This window comes from Oreochromis aureus, linkage group 2 (assembly GCF_013358895.1).
Source record: "Oreochromis aureus strain Israel breed Guangdong linkage group 2, ZZ_aureus, whole genome shotgun sequence".
Lineage (NCBI taxonomy): Eukaryota > Metazoa > Chordata > Actinopteri > Cichliformes > Cichlidae > Oreochromis > Oreochromis aureus.
In genome coordinates this window covers 34,170,650-34,190,664 of record NC_052943.1, presented here as the reverse complement: position 1 = coordinate 34,190,664, position 20,015 = coordinate 34,170,650, and the positions used below count along the sequence as shown (strand labels likewise).

Here is a 20,015-nt window from a genome sequence, read left to right as displayed (position 1 = left end):
ATTTGTTCTTTTCATTTAATAACAGAGTCCATATTATATCAACAGCTACATTCACCCTGGGGAGAAACTAGTGAGGGAGACCACCAGGACCAAGCTGGGTTTCCTGGGTCCAGAGGTTTGGAGAAACTTCTTCCCTTTCTTCATCACAGCTGTCCTGTGCCAGAAGTTCTGTTGACCCACTGAGAGAGGCTTCATTTAAGAAACACCAGGAAGACTGAAGCTCATCGCATAGATCAAGCAGGACTCATGATCTTCACCAGCAGCTCCCTCACAGGGAAATCTTCAGCACTCCTCTGTAGGCCCGCCCCAGGAGATGGATAAACCCAGCATTTCATGAACACTGTGATGGAGACCTTTGGTTTGTGTAATGTTATAAATACTCGGATACTCCCCAGAGGCTCCAGACTTTTACATAAAGATATTATATTCAGTCCTGTAGAAAGTTATATATTTAAAAATATATGATCCTCTCTGGTTACTCTGGTATGAACAACTCTGAATCACTTTATGGTAAATAACACTATCTGCAAAAAACTGTGAAAGAATTCTAGATCACAAGTTTGTAGTTCAACATACAAGTGACGACCTTTGACCTTCATCAGGTTTTATTTAATTGTGTTATGAAAATCTCATATGCTCTTCATGCAGCTGAGTACATCAAGTGTTTAAAACGGAAGCTGTGCAGGTCTGAGATCAGCAGCTTTGTGAAACACCAAACTGAGGTCCTGTTAATGCTTTGATGGTAGATGATGAAGATAAAGGGTCTGTTGAATGTCAGTCAAAGAGGAGGCGAGGAGAACACGGTGTCTCCTGTGCTGGTGTCACTACTGCTCTCTTTCACGGAGATGACGGACTTATGATACACCTGAGAGGAGAAAAAAACACAGCAGAATGTTAATTATTTAAACCTTTCCTGAATAAATCAGCGCAGATGTCATCATCAGGCAATCAAATCTCTGCTGCAACCATGGACAGTCTAAAAGATGGACGTAACATCTGGGTCTGAAAAGTGAAGCCAACACTGAAATGCCTTAAAGCTGCATTCTCTGTAATGGCCACCAGAAGGAGATGACTGAGGGAAAAAAGGTTTCTGGTCCTTTATGGAAGTCTGTGGTCAAAAAGGCTTCCTGACCTCTGACCACAGCTCAGGGCTCAGTCCTGTGTTTCAGAAAGGAGGATGACCCGGGGGACCCTTGTGATCGCATAAAAAGTGATTGACCGGCAACCTTTTACCCCTTTTGGCTGGATGTTAGACATTCCAGGCTCCTGTTTTCTTATTTTATTTTATTTATAGAGCGCCAAATCCAAGGGTTTTGGCATTGGTGGGGACGGATGATTCAACCACCGAACCCTGCCGTTTCTTTTTTTTCCTTTTTGTCTTTGCTTCTTGATAAAAAAAAAAGGAGAAATATACTTGCCTACATATGCTATTCTACATGCTTTTAAACCATTTAAAATTAGAATTCATAGTTTTATATGTGAATTATATAATGTTAAATTACAAAATACATGCAGTCACACATGTGCACCACCAAGTCATCATCCAATTTCACCTGTGACCTTGTATCACTATTACTCTCTGAGCTTTGTGTTGGTTCGTCTGTCACCTGACAAATAGGACATACATGACAATAAGAATAAAATGTGGAGCTGCTTCGGTGTTTCTGTCAATTTGTGCAGATCTTGACTCGTCAGTAATGTTTGTAGGGTGAGTGCATTTTTAAAACAATTTGTGCAAACTGCACTACAAGGTGGAATATTTGCAAAATCATGACTACCTCATGATAATATTGTCTCAAAAATCAACCCTATGAATATGTCAGTGCCATTAGGATGAAATTATTGTGTCACCAACATTTTAACGTTAGACATATAATTCTAACAGCCTCTGTAAACTAATATCCTGGCTTGCTCGAGGCTGCTGTTTTCTCTGACAGTTTCAATCAAAATTAGAAATGTTGCTCTGAGACTGAGATAACTAATAGTGCTGCCTGTTGTGCAGTTAGTTTCCAAAACACGTTATTCATGGTTACATACAATTTTAGACTGATGTGGGCCAAAGCCTAGCATAGTCTGTAACGTTATTATGACGGACACATTTTATGAGTGAGCTTGACTTTAAGTGACTTACAGGTTTCTTTGAAAAATACTTTCTTATATCCAGGTTCTTCCTTTGTGCTGCCATCCTCCTCTCCTCCTTGCAGGTCCTCGCAGCGCAGGCTTACCGCTGCTAAAACTAAACAGAGCTCCCCGAAAGGCACAGCCAATCACATTGGCCATATTTGTCACATGAGGTAGGACTCCAGTAGAGAACGTAATTTAACTCTTTCTGCACCGCTGGGTGAATGAGACGTTAACAGATCGTTTTTTTCTTTCTATCGGTTTTGTTTTTCTTTACTCAAAGAGATCAAATTATTGGTGGGGACATGTCCCTTCCGTCCATGCCAAATCTACGCCCTTGGCCAAATCACAACAACAGACAGCAATACCATAATACATACAGAGAAAACCCAACACTCATATGACCCCCTATGAGCAAGCGCTTTCCAACAGTGGGAAGGAAAAACTCCCTTTTAACAGGAAGAAACCTCCGGCAGAACCAGGCTCAGGGAGGGGCGGGGCCATCTGCTGCGACCGGTTGGGGTTTTTTGTGGCATTCACTGCTACACGCCACTCACTGACATTCGATGGTACATCATAACTAATCGTCACTTTGGCTACGTTCACACTGCAGGCGAAAGCGCATCAAATCCGATTTTTCTGACCCTATGCGACCCATATCCGATCATGGTATGACAGTGTGAACGGCACAAATCCGATATTTTCAAATCCGATCTGGGTCACTTTTGTATGTGGTCCTGAATCCGATACGTATCCGATGTTTTAGAAAGCGACTGCTGTTTGAACGGTCATGTCGCATTAAATCCGTCTTTTACGTCACTGATACAAGACAAACGCCAATTATCAGCGCCGGAGAAGACATCGCGAACGCTTCCTGGCCATCCAGTGTAGATGTCAGTGAAACTGTTGGGAAGACAACGTTGGAGAAACGTGAACATTTTATTTGTACTGTATAATCTGCACATTCTGATAGAAATCTGCAACTATCCTTTGAAGCACCGCTCCTCTAAAACAGCAATAAGGATCATTATTAGGTTATCGACATTATTATGTAAATAACAGAATAATTTAAAGCAAAAATTGGGAAACGTAAAGTCCGAAGTCTTTATATTAAGGGCCATCAGTCAAACAATACTGTTTGCTCTGGGTGTAAACAGAGCGCGTTGTGTGTGACGTCTTCTTTTGCGCATGCGGGCCGCTTTGAGCGTTCACACTAGAGCACGTTTGCTGTCGCATTTTATTTGTAGTGTGAACAAGCAGACAAACAAATCAGATTTGATCAAAAAATCGGAATTGAGCATTAAGACCTGCAGTGTGAATGTAGCCTAAGTGTGAGCAGAAATGTAATGTAGACACCTCCTCTGACATAATCAGCAAGTCTATCAGGTTGATTATATCACATCAATCAGTGCCTGTATATTAACCCAAATCTTTATGGAAAAGCACCTTCTTTACAGGAACACAAGATCACCTTGAAACGTTTCTCCCACAAATCGCTACGTCCAGATGAACAGAATCAACTTTTGGAGATTTATTTACCTGGATGATTGAGCATGCATCAAGACGTTTTATGGTTTATTTTTCCAGTTCGGCAAGCAATGAACAAAAGATCAACATTTGTTGCTTCCTGCTACTTCTCCTGCTCTAGTAAAAAAAAAAACCCAACAACAACATAGGCCCACCTCAGTGCATGCTGGTCCTATATCAGTCCCTTTACTTATAGAGAATGGCCCTACAGTTCTTCCTGGCTGACTTAACAAGATAAACAACAAAAGAAAACAAAAAAATGAAGCAAGTATTAACCTACAAATAAAACTTGTAAATAACCTAAAAATATAAGTAAACCAACAGCAAACTTTAACAAATTTCAAAAATAATAAAAATAAAGAATAAATAGCTCCAACACCTGGACTTACAGGTGTAACCATAAAGACTTTACTCTGAACTCTGCCCTTTGATGACATCACACACACACATATATATATATATGTATACTGTATATATATTTATTATGTACACATATATGAGAGTGGAGTGATAACTTGTCAGCTAACACTAACCTGGTTAACCTGCCACCTGAGCAGATCAGCCACTAACCAGAAGGTCGGTGGTTCGATCCCAGGCTGCTCCAGTCTGCATGCCAAATATCCTTTAGCAAGATACTTACCTCATGTTGCTCTCCGATGCGTTCATCGGAGTGTGAATGTGTATGAATGTTAGATACTTGGCACTTAAGCTTAGAAGTGCTGGTGTGATTGGGTGAATGAATTAGTTGTATAAAGCGCTTTGAGTGCTCAGACAGAGTAGAAAAGCACTAGAACCAGTCCATTAATAACTGCATCAGTGCTAAATAGCAGGCTTAAAATGTTTCACTTGTCAAAACTTAAGCACAGATTTCTTGGACGGCCTCACAACAAAGCCTATTACTTGTTAGCCAATTTCACTATAATGAGTCAGTCACCAACAGGCAGACAGCAGCTACAGCTGGTAGCTCAGGAAACCTGTAAATCAAGGCAGCAATGCTCCAATCACAGATGGACTTTAAAAATAAATCACAGTAAGTCACTTCCCAAACCATAAATCACAATCCCAACAAATCTTTTTAGAGTGGATCTATCCGAACAGGTTCTCAGTAAACGCGTCTGTCAGTTTAAAATGCCAAACCAAAAATACGTAAAGGTCTGGATGAGAATCACTAGGGTTCATAACAGCATGAAGTGAGACAATAATAACTGCTTTACCGTTTTCCTAAGTTAATTTAAATCTTTCATTAATTTGAAAGAAACGCCGACACTTTCTTTTCAAAGCTCATTTAATTAAAATGAGAACCAATCCAGTAACACAGAACACTAATGTACAGTAAAAATCATGCATAAAACAAACCACAAGTTATAGTCAGAGAAACAAACTTGGTGCTACTCTAGTAAAAACATGCAGAAAATGAAACCACATAACACAAACAAGGTGAAACAGAACTGCAGGACGGCATCAGCTGTTTAGTGTGTGAGACCAGTGTTGTACATCTTCTGCAGGACCTGCTGGGCTACAGCCTTCTGAGCCTCCTCTAGCATGGTGCTGGCATTAGGACCCGGTAAGATCATGACCAACCCCTTGAAAGCGGCAGTGATCCCGCAGATCTGCACCTTATAGGAGAAGTAGAGGAATCCATCAGGCCCAGCGTGGCTGTACTGCACTTCATAAAACGGCTGGCCAACACCTGCTCTCTCACACAGCTTACTGAGAAGCATCACTGGGGATGCTGCAAATACAAGATGGCCTTGGGTGGAGGAATTGGGAAAAGAGCATGTAGGGTGAGGGAGCTGAGGAGCAGTGGGCCCTCCCACTGCTCTGCAGAAACCTGCGGGTATGGATGCAGGGAGGGTCAGGAATGAAGGCGGGCCTGAGGGTTGTGGAGAACTGTGGTGCAGGGGCCCTAGGTGTGACGGCAACAGGCTCTTTGCACGTTTCTGAGGGCATCGTGGCTCGTCAGGGTTTGGCTTCTCTGTTGGCTGCCACTTGACTGACACACACATTGCAAACTGCTTCTTAAATGCTGAAGACACGAGAAAACAGTGAAGAAGTGAGATTAGCAGGAAGAATTTCTCCTTCAACCAAAAATACAGTTTTAAAAAAACAACAGATCAAATCTTAAGAGATTCATTATGAGACAGAACACAGCAGAATTAACACATTTAAAGGATTCAAATGGAGAATTGTCAAGTGTTAATAGTAAGATAGACATGCAAACTTAGAATTTCAAGTGGTTTCCACTGGAAGCCCCATCAGGCTCTTGGTTGATCCACTGGCCAAACCATTAAAAAAAAGAAATTTGTGTTTGAGTTTAAAGTCAAAATTTCGACATTAAACTTGAAATAGTATTTTGAACTGTAACCTCTACATTTGGTCTTTTTTTCTCAAAGCCAAACGACTGCCGTGGCTCCTACAGCTACTACACTATGTGTATTTCAGTTAGTGAAACAAGTTGATCAGCTGTCTTATTGTATAAGCACACTGATCGAGGGTGTAATCCTTCCATCTGTCCACTCCCTGCCATTTCATTTGCACCAAGCTGACCGACTCTTCCAGGTTTGTGTGTTTTCATCTTCTGCCCAGATGCAGCTTTCTGCACCATGACGTCAACATTCTTGCTTGTCACCACACTGACGTTATGTCCTAAAAGAGAAATGTCCATGTAACCAAAACTGATTCTGAAGTATGATTTTACTAACTCACCTATGCAAGGGCTTTAATCTATAGATTTCTTCTTTATTCTCAAAAAGATCAATGTATGATTTTGTTAATGTGGCCCCAATACTACTCCTTATTAATTACAAAAAGTATGTTATCTCCTAGATAAGGTGGACTGAGTGTGGACTTGTGTGTGCATGTTTAAGTCACTTGTGCATGAGTATGTACAGTTTTAAGCCTAAATGGTGGCTGCAATAATGAAAACTGTTTGGCTTTGATGCAAAAGTTTTTGCTGCTGAAAACAGGACACTGGTGCAGTTGTTATTAATTAATGATGATAATTCATTGTCCAACCTAATAGCCCAAGATGAATGGCTCAGAGTTTTAATGGCCCATGGACATTTTATTAGCCTGTGGGAGAAAAAAAACCAAACAACAACAGCTACACACTTTAATATTCCATTTCACTTTAAATCTGAAAAATAATGTTATGAAATCCTTGAGATAAAGATGGTTTAGTATCCTCCCTTCTTGCTGCAGTCCTCAATGTCACAGAAACTGGTAAGACTGCCATCAGCCTTTAGCAAGCTAGCCAATTGAAACATCAGAACGAGTTAAGACTGCATATTTTAATGCAGCTTCTGAAGATTTTCACCATGTAAAACAAACAGCTACAAAGTTCGCTTTTCTTTGCACAACTCTGTTAAACAGGCAAGTGATAACAACAGTATCTGTGTTGTTATCACTTGCCTATCTATTATTAATGCCGTCTTCCTTTTGCTTGTCCACCACTACGGTGTCCTGTTGGTTAGCAATCACCAGTTTGTCCGTCTGTATCTGGAGGTCTCACAGGATCTTAGCTCGGTCATTCTCCACCACCCTGGCTGCATCTCCTATTTTGACCTCGAGACTTCCAGGTCATACTCAGCACAGACGTTTCTGTATAGACACTTGGTTATGGCGTTCCATGTCTACCCTGCTAGCATTTTGCAGCCTGCTGTTATGTGCTTATGTGATAGTTTTGGGGCATCTCTGCACAGCCTGCACCTGGGGTTTGCCTGGTGTAGTGGACCCCAGTGCAGATCGAACTTGTGATTAGAGCTTGTTCCAGTGCTGCCATAATTAGTGCCTCTATGGTGTCTTTCATTCCAGCTTTGTCCAGCACTGGTAGGACTTCTCCATACATCAACCACGTCTTCCATCTGTCCTCTCATGGTGGTTCCTCTTCTTTCTTGGGTTTCTGCTACCCGAGGTATTTAGTTCTGAACATCTTCCTGATGTAACTTATGGATCTTTGTTTTTTTTCCCCATTCTGGATAGTGGTTCTGACATGCACTAGTCCTCAGCCACCTTTGTTTCACTTAGCATGCAGTCTTGGAGTGCTGGACTGGAGGAGCTTCCTTGTCTTTTAGCTTCCATCTCCTCTTTTGGCCAGATACTTGTAGCTGTCCTCAATGTGTGCATGGTTACCTTCTACACTTCTCCAGTCTTCATTATAGATCCTAGTGTTATGGATCAGGGAGTTGACATCTTGTTCACTCCTGGCATACAGTAGTGTATACTATAAATGCATACACTATAGTTGTGTTAACATCACAAATATTCATCATACTTGTTTCAATAGTGGCCTAATTCTTTTTGACATTACAGACCATTAAGCTATAGTACTATTCACTTATCTTAATAGATGAAAGTGAAAATACTGAATGAAACAAATTTATTGACACCAACTAGAAAACTTAAAGCTAAAAACATGAGATTCAGTTTATAATTTAAAAAAAGAAAAAGAGCACTTACTAGGGAGCATCTTACTACATGCATCTTAAAAAGTATTAAAACTCAAGTGATGAAAGAATGATATGTTCTACATGTATGCTGTAAGCATAAACAATGTTGAAAAGGTATTCAAAACAATGTTCAAAGGTATTCAACGAGGTCTTTCATAAGGGTCATAAAACTGTTGTTCTTCCTGACGCCATAGTTGAGCAATGTGTCATCAATTATTATTTTTGATGCTTCATACTGATGAATTTCTGAAATTCAAGATGCATACTGACAATGAACATAAATATATATAATTATGTTGGTTTAATGTTTTTGATTGAGACATTTTCTTGCATGTGAAACACTGCTTATTTTATACCAGTCACCATTATCATAATGTTATATGGTGCAATACTTATCCTATGTATCTTTAGAGATTACAACCTTCACAAATAAAAGAAGTTATAAGAGCCATATCATCAGAGGGACCTAGATACTCCCTCTGATGCTCTCTGTCATTGTTACAAAGTTTTTTCATTTCATAAAGCTTGTGTTATGTATAATGCAGGATTTAGACTTAAGATTTACTGCGTCCTGTACAGGTCCACAAATTTAGCTTCGAAGGACTCACAACTCTGAGCACTCAAAGCATTTTATACAACTGAGTTATGTTTGGACACCGCTCCATATGGACTTACATGGATATTTAGTGATTTAGAATATAATGTAATAAGCAGTGTTGGCCAAGTTACTTTGAAAAAGTAGTTATAGTTACTTCTTCATAAAAGTAACTGATTTAAAAACTGAGTTACTTTTCCTAGTAATTACTTTTATAGTATTGTAACTACTGCGTTACTTAAAAAAAAAAAAAAAAAAAAAAAAGTTGAACCCTCTGGGGTTCAGGGTATAATTGGCTGTTTTTGACTACTTTTGATTTGACCTCTACATTTCACCTTTAAAAACTGTTTACCTCGCCTTGTTTGAATTTACAGTTATTTTTTCCCCCATTTTGACATACTGTATTAACACAATTAATCTAAAAATCAGACTAAAAAACATAAAATCAGCATAGAAAAAAGTTAGATTTTTTTACTGTAACGACCACAAACATGTTTATTGGATCATTTTCACAACTTAAAACTTGTTGGGTTTTTCTCTGTATGTATTATTGTAGGATCTACTGTACAATATAAAGCGCCTTGAGGCGACTGCTGTTGTGATTTGGCGCTATATAAATAAAATTGAATTGAACTGAATTGAAAAAGTAAATTTTTAAGCCTATGCACAAGTTATGCAAACAACAAAGTTGTATGCAGCTATTTACCTAAAAATTCAGCCAAGGTGGTTTTCTTTCTTTTTAACATTACAAACTCTTCACAGAACAATCAGCTGTTCTGCATCAAATAAGATACCAGAGAAATTATTTGTGCCACTCCAATAAAAATAACTTCTGTCCACTATAAGACAGTGGAACACATCACAGCCTGATACCTGCAGGCCTGACAGCAGGAGGTGTATCACTCCTCCCGTTTTCTACCTGGAGACAGCTTTTATACTGCAGTCTGTCTTTGGTGGCTTTTTGGCAGTGGCTGGAGTAGTCGCCTCATTGATCTGACACAAAACAAAACAACTACCTATACTACACACCAACTACACTCTCCAAACACGCTGAACATCACAAATCTCTCTCCCTACTTCCCCCTCTTCCGAAACAACCAAACGCCATGTTGCATATAATTTTTTGATTGGTCAACATGTTACGTTTTTCCACCAATAGGAAAGGGGTGTTTTTTCCTTCTCTTTTTTTGGTCACAAGCAGCGAGTGCTTGCAAGCGCTTTCCTTAGAAAATGCAATTTTTAACGTTTCTTCCTGCAGTAAACATAACATAACATTTTCCATTCGCTTCCGAATGGAAACGGGGGGCGCTGGAGCCTATCCCAGCTGTCATAGGGCGAGAGGTGGGGTACACCCTGGACAGGTCGCCAGTCTGTCGCAGGGCTAACACACAGAGACAGACAACCATTCGCGCTCACATTCACACCTATGGGCAATTTGGATTAATCAATTGACCTATCCCACAAACTGCATGTCTTTGGACGGTGGGAGGAAGCCGGAGTACCCGGAGGGAACTGCCGGAAACACGGGGAGAACATGCAGACTCCACACAGAAAGACCCCGGCCTGATGCTGGAATTGAACTCAGGACCTTCTTGCTGTGCAGCAACAGTGCTAACCACCGTGGCATTGTGCCGCCTCATCATATGAGGCATAACAACAGTATTCAGGAAAATAAAAATATTGCATATATTTTTTATAATAACTCTGGTTTTACATGGCTGATCAACACAATTTAAAGACTGCTATATAATCTGAAGTCCCCACTTTTAACACAAAAATTGAGACTCAGGGATGTCATGCCATTGCCATTATTCTCATCACTGGTAATGAGAATTTTGCAATGTGGGAATTATGAATTTGCAGGACATTTTCTAGTGTTTACAAGCTGATTAGCTTTTGGGGAGCTCCACTTCACAAATAACCATTTTACTTATTTTCATGCTACAATTTGTATTTTAATTGAAAACTGAACTGACTTGTGAATAAAATGACTGCTGACTTCAGACCTAGTTTTCTGTGCTCCATATCAAGTGATGATGAGAGTGGAGTAACAGTGCACAACCAGAAACTGATTTATAACCAAGTGACACCCAGGCCGGCACACAAATAGGACCATGATCAATATTAAGTCACTCATCTATATGAACAAGAGCTCCCCTACCTTCCACCAGCACTTTCTTAGCCATAGAAGCTGCATGGTGAGATGAGAAAGCAACAGTAGCAGATACCCCCTCTATACCAGGTCCGGCCTTCAGGGAAACTCTCTCCACCCCCTCTACCAGCATACGCAGCACCTAGAAGCAAAGCATGAGCACACAGCAGTTAAGTGACAACCTCAATACCAGATGTGACTGAAGGGCCAGACATCTATTAAGACCTACCGTATTTTTCATACATAAGGCGCATCAAGCGAAACAAAACAGTCAGATAAGTCAAACTTTATTCAACTCATTCTTCTTGCTTCCTCCACTTCTGTACCACTGATCCATTGATGCTGTATTCTATCACAGCTCCTCTATTCCCGTGTTGTTGCAGTATATTAATGACTGAAGTTTGGTCCGTTTACAGCATCCTGCTATGTGATTGCATTTGTCCCTAACCAGTAGACTTTATAAGTGACTTAAGACACTAACACAGAAGTACCAGCTGTCTGTGTTATGGGTTAATTAGCATTGCCTTCAACTTGGAAACACTGACAACCTCCTGCTCATTCACTAAATGTATCTGTGCATAGAGACGTGGGTGATAGATGATGTGTGCCGTTTCTTGCTGGGTGACAGAATGAATTTCGTCCCTTTCCCTCGTCAACACACTCAAAACACTCTATAGTTCAGCTATACCTGCAGTATGCCTTCTTGTCTAGTGGAAGCAGGCAGACCTCCAATACAAAGGTGTCGCTTCTCTGTGCTCCGCCGTACACTGATGCGGTAGCCAGGCTCCACCATGTGACCGTGCAGCTGTCGTATGGCTTCAACAGCTATAGCAGCTGAGCCATATTTGGCATACGCAAAGCCGCGGTTCTGCCCACTGAAGTTCATCATCAGCCGGAACTCCCAGAGTGGCCCAATGGAGCTGAACAGGGGAATAAGGATGTCCTCATACGTGTCCCGTGGGATCTGGCTGATGAAGACTTCACAGCGCGGTCCCGGTGTGGGACCTTCCCACACTGACCATGAAACAGAGAGGAAATGGGATGGCTGATTATGCAATTTTAAAATTCAAGTTCATGCGATGCAAAATTTACAACAAGTCCTTAGTGCACTTTACAAAGCAAGTCCAAGTCTTTACAATAGAGTGACATGTGACCCGCTTGAGCAAGCCGGGCTTTTTCTTGTTTCAGCTCCAAATAAGATCAAGCAGGGGTTCAGTTTTAGGTCAGTGCCATCAAGTATTTGCACATTTAGCTTTTAGAGATTTGTCTTTTCACAGCTGCATCTTATAAACAAAGGCAGCTGATTAACTTTTACCTTTGAGAAATCTATATCATTATTGGCACTTGGTGACAGCTGTGAAATGCTGAAGACCTCTGAGCCAAAAAACTACATATTTCTTAATGCTGAAGAGAATAGGCAGTATTGGCACTACTGCTGTGAAGATTTCAGAACATTTAGGTAAATTAGGTAAAAAATATGGCATCCTGAAGCGGTCCGCTGCAGCTTCTCTCACCCTCAGGTGGTCCTCCATATTTCCTCTGGCCATTAACTTGAGTCAGCTTTGTGTTGGTTGCTTTCAACCAGATTTCCAGGGCCTGCACCCGTTCAAGGTTCAGCACCTGATGTGGAAACAAAATAGAACCAGCACAAGTCCATCATCCTAATGTTTACTACCAAGTGAGTCCAAAATACAGTTTTTCCGATTCACCTACCCAAAAATCAGCAGTTACGATGTGCGGTCACATAAAGCTGGTTATCCATTTGCCAAGTTTCCCTGATATAGGTTTGAGTGTGTTTGCATGAATGAGGTATTGTTGGCAGCATCTGACCAGCAGCATAGCACAAAGGCCTCACTTTTAGATGCTAGAAAACCAGCAGACCCAGACAATTTGGAGCCCCTCCTTTTAAAGCTAGCTACTGATTTTAATTGCACCAGCAGTTACTTTTCTAATCTTTTGAATACCAATTTAATTCTAACCATATGAAATCTGCTTTCCCCCCTTTGTTTAAAAGGTGGGGGTCCATCAGTTTTAAACAATTATGGGCCAATTTCTAAATGACCAACTCTTGTTAAAGTTGTGGAAACTAATGAAAGACTTCCTGACTGTAAATAAGACTTGAGCTGACTTTCAGTGATGCTTCAGGACAAATTACTGTACAACTACAGCACCCTTAAAAGTAATAAATGATTTCATCAATTCAAAATTGAATTGAATTGAATAGTTGAAAACAACAATGCTGTGCAGCCTTGACATTTGACACAGCTGATCATAATAAGCTGAATGGTTCTAAACTTCTCCATCAGGCAGGTCTCGGGGTGTATGGGTAGAAGGACTTGGTTCTAGCTTGGCTTATGTAACAACAGGATTGCTCCAGGGTTCTGTTCTTGGATCACTTATTCGTTTTATATACGAAACAATGTTAGTAATAATATCACTACAGCACATTCTCATTTTATGCTGGTGATATGCTGATGTACTACTTTGTACCTACTCATAGCCGGGCTCTATTTCAGCTTTCACTACACTACAGCATAACCTGTGCATAAACTTGTTCTGAAAATTGACAACACCAAACTGATGATCTTCTCAAATGAAAAATCTAAATCGTTTATGTAATACTACAGTTCAGGCAACTTTAGAATAAAGTCCTGTTTGTCCTGTGAGGCAAGAATAACACTCGTTTTTCCTTCTTTTTACGTCTGTACTTAATTACAATGATGTGATTTATATGCATGCCTGCTCAGAATGCCTACACAGGCTGGATTCTGTCCATCATGGAGCACTAAGATTTATTACAAGTTTTAAAGCTCTTACTCACCACTCTACATCACATGTGTGGGTAACTGGTCTTCTTTGTCATGTTGTAGATTCAACCACTGGTATATTCTTATTTATGGTTTATTCTTGGTTTGTTCCATCTAGAGCTGGGCGATATAAGATTTTTTCATATCACGATATGTTTTTTTCATTTCTGGCGATAACGATATATATCACGATATAAGCCAAATAACTATATTTGTAAGATTTAAATGTGCCGTTGCTCACAAGTAAAATGTGAAATAATCAGCAGCTTGTTTTAATTTAAATATTTATTTCCCATAATAAGTTCCAACAGGGCAGATGTACTTAAGGAACATGAGACTTTTTCAGATAAATAAAGGCAAATATTGCAAACTACACAAAAGGCAGCCGCTAAAGCGTTTAAGTTTCAAAACAGAAAAAACAAACAGACCACTAAATTGTCAATTCCACTTAGAAACAAAATATTAATTCTAAAAATAAATCTTAGGTCGTTTTACAGAAGAACAGACAAAATTGACTAACTTTTGTCAATATCAAATAAACTGAGAACTAAAAGGAAATTCTCAATCTCTCCTTGTTGTAATGCTTAGCTTTTCAAACAGTTTTAACAGTGACTTTAGTCTGACAAAAGCCGAATGACGAATCAGCGCTTTCAGTCAGAGATTGAGCATGCACCGCTTTATTGTATTTCCAGACTTGCTTTCGGCACAATTTACAGTGCGCGCTACTCTGTTTTTTGTCAGACTTGAAATAGCCGAAATACCTTCACACTACGGAACTTCTGTGGCCCTTCCGTTCGACAAGCTCTCCGCATTGGAACCATCATCTGTTTTTTCTTCGTAACCTTTCGCTCACGCCTCGGTTGATTTTTCTCTAGTCGGCAAACTCATTTCCTCCATTACCGGGCAGCCCGGCTGCAAAAACAAATACACATGTGCGCCTTGGCACTTGTGCTGTACGTAACAAGTCACGTGACGTGACGCTGCGGCTGTGATTGGTTTGGCTCTGCGCTACTTAATTTTGATTGGCTGTTCTTTTTTTATTTTTAAGAGGACAAGAGAGATGAGGCCTATCGCAATAGTTTGATTTTTCTATCGAGAAAAAGTTATTTCGCAATACATATAGTTATCGTTCTATCGCCCAGCTCTAGTTCCATCTAATTTATAGACTTGCATTCTTTGAAAAAAAAAAAATCAAATTAATAAATAAAGGGACGTTATTCTCTTAGATCCCAAGAGTTATTATAGCAGCTCTCGAGTTCATTCTGTCTGAAATAAGCTGTTTGGCTCACTTTAAAATAACCTTCTGATTGGCAGCATCTTGCAAACAAACAATTTTAACAATAGGCTGATAACGCTCATCTGCTTCTCTGGTGTGTTTGAGATGACAGCATAAGGATCATGTGGAGTGCTCCAGCCATGCTTAGTTGAGTCAGTGTTTTTAATAAATGATCATCTGAGGCTGACACAGGCTCTTGCTGTCAGACATGTCTGGTCTTGTTTTAGTATTGTGTGTTTGTTATGCTTTTTGCAAGCAGATGCCAGACTTCCTTCTTCTACCTTAACTCTCTTTTTACATCAGCTAATCTGCCTAAAGCTCGTCTGCAGTCCTCTGTGCCTGCCCAGCAAGTGTGCACGTTGACCTTTATACATTAAATTGAAATGGTCTGAAATGCTATTAAGTGGGAAAGGAAATGTATCATATAGGTGATTTGTCATTTCTTTATTACAATTACAGCACTAATAAATGTAGTGTAGAACCATTTATGCAAAACCCAATGAATGAATCAAGTGATGTGATTAGTGGGCTACACAGGTGAACAGAAAATGCTGGTTGATGACTTGCAAACATCAATGTCAACCTGTCTTTTTCTTTGATGATTCTGTTGCTGATTTGATGTGTCAATATCAATTATTTATTTAAAGCATATGTTGGCATTTAATATGTTTAAACAGAATGAAATTGAACTATCTAGATAATGTGCCCACTTGGATACATTTCTGTTCATTTCTATTGTGTAGAATGGAAAACCATGAAGCCAGCATTTGAATAGAACTCCAAAATCGGGTACAAGCTTGACATTCCCAGCTAGTACTTGAAGAAAAAAAGGGGGGGGAACAATGTTGGTAGTTTTGACTACAACTGAACAAAACCCTGGCTGAGGCTTTATTAATATAATTAGCTGCAGGTGGGCCTTCATCGGAGAAAACAGCAGAGCGTCACCTCCGGAAACACAAGCTAAACGAATCGCGTAAAACACGGGAAAACGCTTCAAATATAGTAGCCAACTCTGCCTTTTTATTTTAACCAAAACAGACTTGCGCCTTCATTTCTGCTTAGATGACAAAACTTTTTTTTTTCCTTTTCACGTGCCTGCCTACACTTATTTCCTAGCTAAACGACATATTTGAAAAAGTCCAAAAACAAACAAAGAGAAAAAAAAAAAAAGACAAACTCGAGGGGAAATGATATTCAAGAATTACCTGGCTTTGCGTGTTTTCCATCGTCTCTGCGTGGTTGTGCGCACAGCGACGCCACTTTGTAGCCCGTTTCCAACTGCAGTAGTCCAGCGTACACTCGATGCTATGTCCTTAGTGCCCACTGAGCCGTGGGCGGGGCCTAGCATAGCCCGTCGCTAAGGTATGGAATGAAATTTTGTCACAAATACCAAACGGCTGTGTATGGAGGACTGCTTTTAAACTTTTTTGTAACCTATTGTGCATTGTCTCTCTTATCATTTATCTGTGCAACTCTTATTATATATGTTAAATGTTATCAACATATACATTATTTCCACAATACTGCGTTTTTTGTAATCTTCAAGTCAAGTGGCTGTATATAAATTTCCTTATATGTTCATTCCTATTACGAGAATGGGGGAAAAGGAAAGTGCTTTGGTCAGTAAGACTGGAAAAGAGCTCCTACATTAATAAAGTCTGGTCTATTTAAAGCTTGGAAAGAAAGCTGTCAAAAATGCTAACTGTGTAAAGTGGGATTTATGGTCCAGTAGAGGTAGTGTGTTCACTGTCCACCGGCAGTCAAGGGATGGCCCGTTTGCCTGCACTGAGCTGCCACATGGAGGCGGTGTACACAGTATGTCGGGTCTGTGGGCCACTCCGCTGAGATGAGCAAAATTATAACATGCCTGAAATGAAGCCGGGTGTCTCTATTCCGTCTCACTTTTCGATATGCTTATGTCATCCTGATTCCGGAAAAAATATGCGGAATGATAGATTTGACCATAAACTTACCATAAATTCTACCATAAATTCCACTTGAGTTAACAAAACAACCACAGTCAGTGGCTTACGTCTGTATGTATGTTCTCTGGCCGAAGGATCAACAATAGCCCAAGCAAGCTCGGCCCACAGACGAGTTGTAACATTTACTTGTACGCTGCTGTTGTAAGTTTGGCGACAGAGTTCTCTGCAGGTCTTCAGACACTATTAAAAACTTCCAACTCTTCTGCTCTTCACACATGGAGGTCCGAGGGAGCTTTCAGGAATGGTGACACTATTTTCTGGACCTTATTGGTAAGTAGTTGATGGTTGTGCGAAGGTTCTCAGTCATCTAGATCATGGTAATCTAAGGAACTTGGAGAGAAAAGCGTCTGGACTTCTTCAGTTTTCTTGAAGACATTTCATCCGAGAAGATTCTTCAGTTCTAAGAGCAGCTGGTGGAGACTCCCAGATTTCTAAGCCCTATTGGGAGTGTCCCTAAGACGGTCTTGGACCCCCTCTTGATCCTCTACCTAATCACAGAACCCAAGGTGTGAAAACGGGTGTGGGTCACTATGAGCCAAGGTTTCGGCTGAACCCATTGTAAAACCTGGCCCCACCCTATCATGTGATTTCCTGAGGTCAGATGGCCCAGGATGTGAGTGAGTGTTAAGGCGTCTGGGAAGGATCTCAAAACTGGATTATAGATGGCAGACAGTTGGTGTCATAAACCAACGCCTCTGTCCAAAGATGGTTGTTCACAGTGGACATAGATGCTTCTTTCACTCTTTCAAACCATCTGTCTTCTCTGTCCAAAATGTGAACATTGACATCCTCTAAAGAGTGACCTTTGACCTTTAGATGCTGAGTCTTGTCCTGTCAAGAGTGGCTCTTCTGTATTGTGCCATGCATTTATGAGTTAGCTGTTTGGTTTCTCCAATGTCTGAGAATTTCCTCGCTGCACAGCACAGCACGTTTTGACCTTGGGATGAACCAGTTTTTGTCTGAGTGTTTGGGTCTGAAGTACACTGGGATATCAGGTTTGGAGAAGACTTTCCTGAGTTTCTCTGATAAACCTGCTATGTAAAGGATGACAATATTGTTCCGTTTGTCCTTCTGATTCTCCTTAGTTGATGTCTGACCTTCTTTTCTGTGCATCTTTGCTGATTTGATGAAAGCCCAGTTGTGATAACCACGTGTTTAAAGACATTTCTTTACATGTTTGTTCCTTTTCTTTCCCTTCTGCCTTTCTGCCTGGTGTTACAGGGTCCTGAAGGTTTATGTTCCAGAGGGTGGTGGGAGTCAAAGAGTAGGTACTTGTATGTGTGTGTGGGATTCCGGTAAACTTCAGGTTTCCATTTTCCTCAGTGTGCACAGCACAGTCCAGAAATGGCAAACTATTATCCTTTGTAACAAAGGGATGTTTTGGCTGTCACACCCCTGACGGCCTTCATTTCTTGTATAGTGTGGTTAGATGGTTTCTTCACCCATTTTTCTGGACTGTCCTCAGTTGTGGTGTCTTTCTTTTCTTGTCTGTATAATCTAGGCATCAACTAGGAAATGTAAGTTTTTCTTTTCAATGTATGGAATTTCTTGAGCCCGTCGAGCCTTGTTCACAAACTTAAAAACTTAAAGAGGGGAGGGTAGGAGTGTTTTGAATTCCTATATAGATCTATCTATAGATAAATGGACCCGTCTTATCTTTTCACTTAGAGAGGAGTTGATTCTATGGACAGCAGAAAACCAACTTCTGTGTCCCCTGATAGTGGATTTAAAGAGCAAACTCTTGGTAACAAGTCTGCTTTGTCTGCTTCAACCTAAGATGCAGACAAAACAGACCTTTCCCCAAATATGTGTCAAAAGAAATCAGTTTAGTTACACAGAGAGTCGTAGGGAGAGGCAGAGACAGAGAGAGACATTACCTTAGCTTGCATGAAGAGTGTTGCATAACTTAAAAATTTCTATCGCCTTCATAATTCAGTCTCAATGACTGAATTAATGGATTACTTTATTGGTGCATCAGGGAGGAGCTAAGGGAGGGAGGAGGGTTTGAATAAGGGGGTCTTGGTGAAAACATCCAGTCTTTCTCTGATCTCATTAGGTGGTTAGTGGTCAGGCGATGAACACACAGCTATCTCTCTGAACTCTTGCACTGGGATGGATGACTCATGTAGAGCAAGAGAATGTCAGTTTCCCTCTGATCATCATTTTCTTTTTTCTGATTAGACAAATACAATTAATTATAGACTTACAACGGGGGTATGCATCCTGCAGTTTTCTGCATCGCTACTCCCCTCTGTTGTCACAGAAGCACAAGTTCGATTACAATTAACCTATTTAATGTCGTATACAGACATATTTACATATACACATTTTCCATGAATAAAAGTAGTTATAATAAAGTGACTAAAAAGCCAACCTTTTAAAATTATGGGTAAATATTCCACAGTGCTAGCCCAGAACAAAATTGTAAAGTAACTTTTGTGATTTGAAATCATCACACACATATATGTTTGAAGTATTCCACAAGATGTCAGTGTTGGATAAAGTCTGTTCTCCCCTGCAGCAGGAAACCACTTTGTGTAGTTTCTATGGGATGAATAACAGCTGTTATCCATTTAGGTTTGACATTCACAAACATTATGAAATTGTACACTTCTATTCAAATGCAGAGTTCTGACAGGGTTTCAGGTCTCTGAGTAAACAATGAAAGCAACACAGCCCATCGGTGTTTCTGCAGGCACAGTGATCGGTGAAAGAGCAAATGTAAAGTCTCCTGTAAGCCATAGAAAAAGCTGTCTGGTCACTGAGCAGAGATCTGAAAGTTGAGGATGTGTGCTTTACCCACAGAGGAGTTTTTCTTTACTGCCGATTGCAGGAGAAAATATAGCAGAACTGTTGCTTTGTCAGCAACTCAAACATTATTTTCAGAAAGAGAATTTCTGCATTATACAGAAGCAAAATGCTGCCATACTGCTGACTTGGATTTTCAGCTGAGGTATTTGTTTTAGTTAAACGAGCAGTCTCTGTCCTCTCTGCCTATGAGAGTGTGTGTGTGTGTCGCCTGGCTTCCTCATATTACTGCTACACACACCAAATGTATGGTAAATGGACTGGTACGTATGTAGAGCCTTTCTACTCAATTTAAG

At 40.3% G+C, this 20,015-nt stretch overlaps 1 protein-coding gene across 1 annotated transcript; it reads right to left on the bottom strand.

The window, feature by feature from the left end:
• Positions 1-4,915: 4,915 nt before the first annotated feature.
• Positions 4,916-16,284, bottom strand: dnd1 (DND microRNA-mediated repression inhibitor 1). Its single transcript, XM_031736895.2, has 5 exons — positions 16,132-16,284; positions 12,358-12,463; positions 11,532-11,857; positions 10,853-10,985; positions 4,916-5,674 (listed from the first exon to the last, which is right to left on the bottom strand). Exons 1-5 carry the CDS (start codon positions 16,150-16,152, stop codon positions 5,118-5,120), a joined length of 1,143 nt encoding a protein of 380 aa, XP_031592755.1. The 5' UTR covers positions 16,153-16,284; the 3' UTR covers positions 4,916-5,117.
• Positions 16,285-20,015: the final 3,731 nt, after the last annotated feature.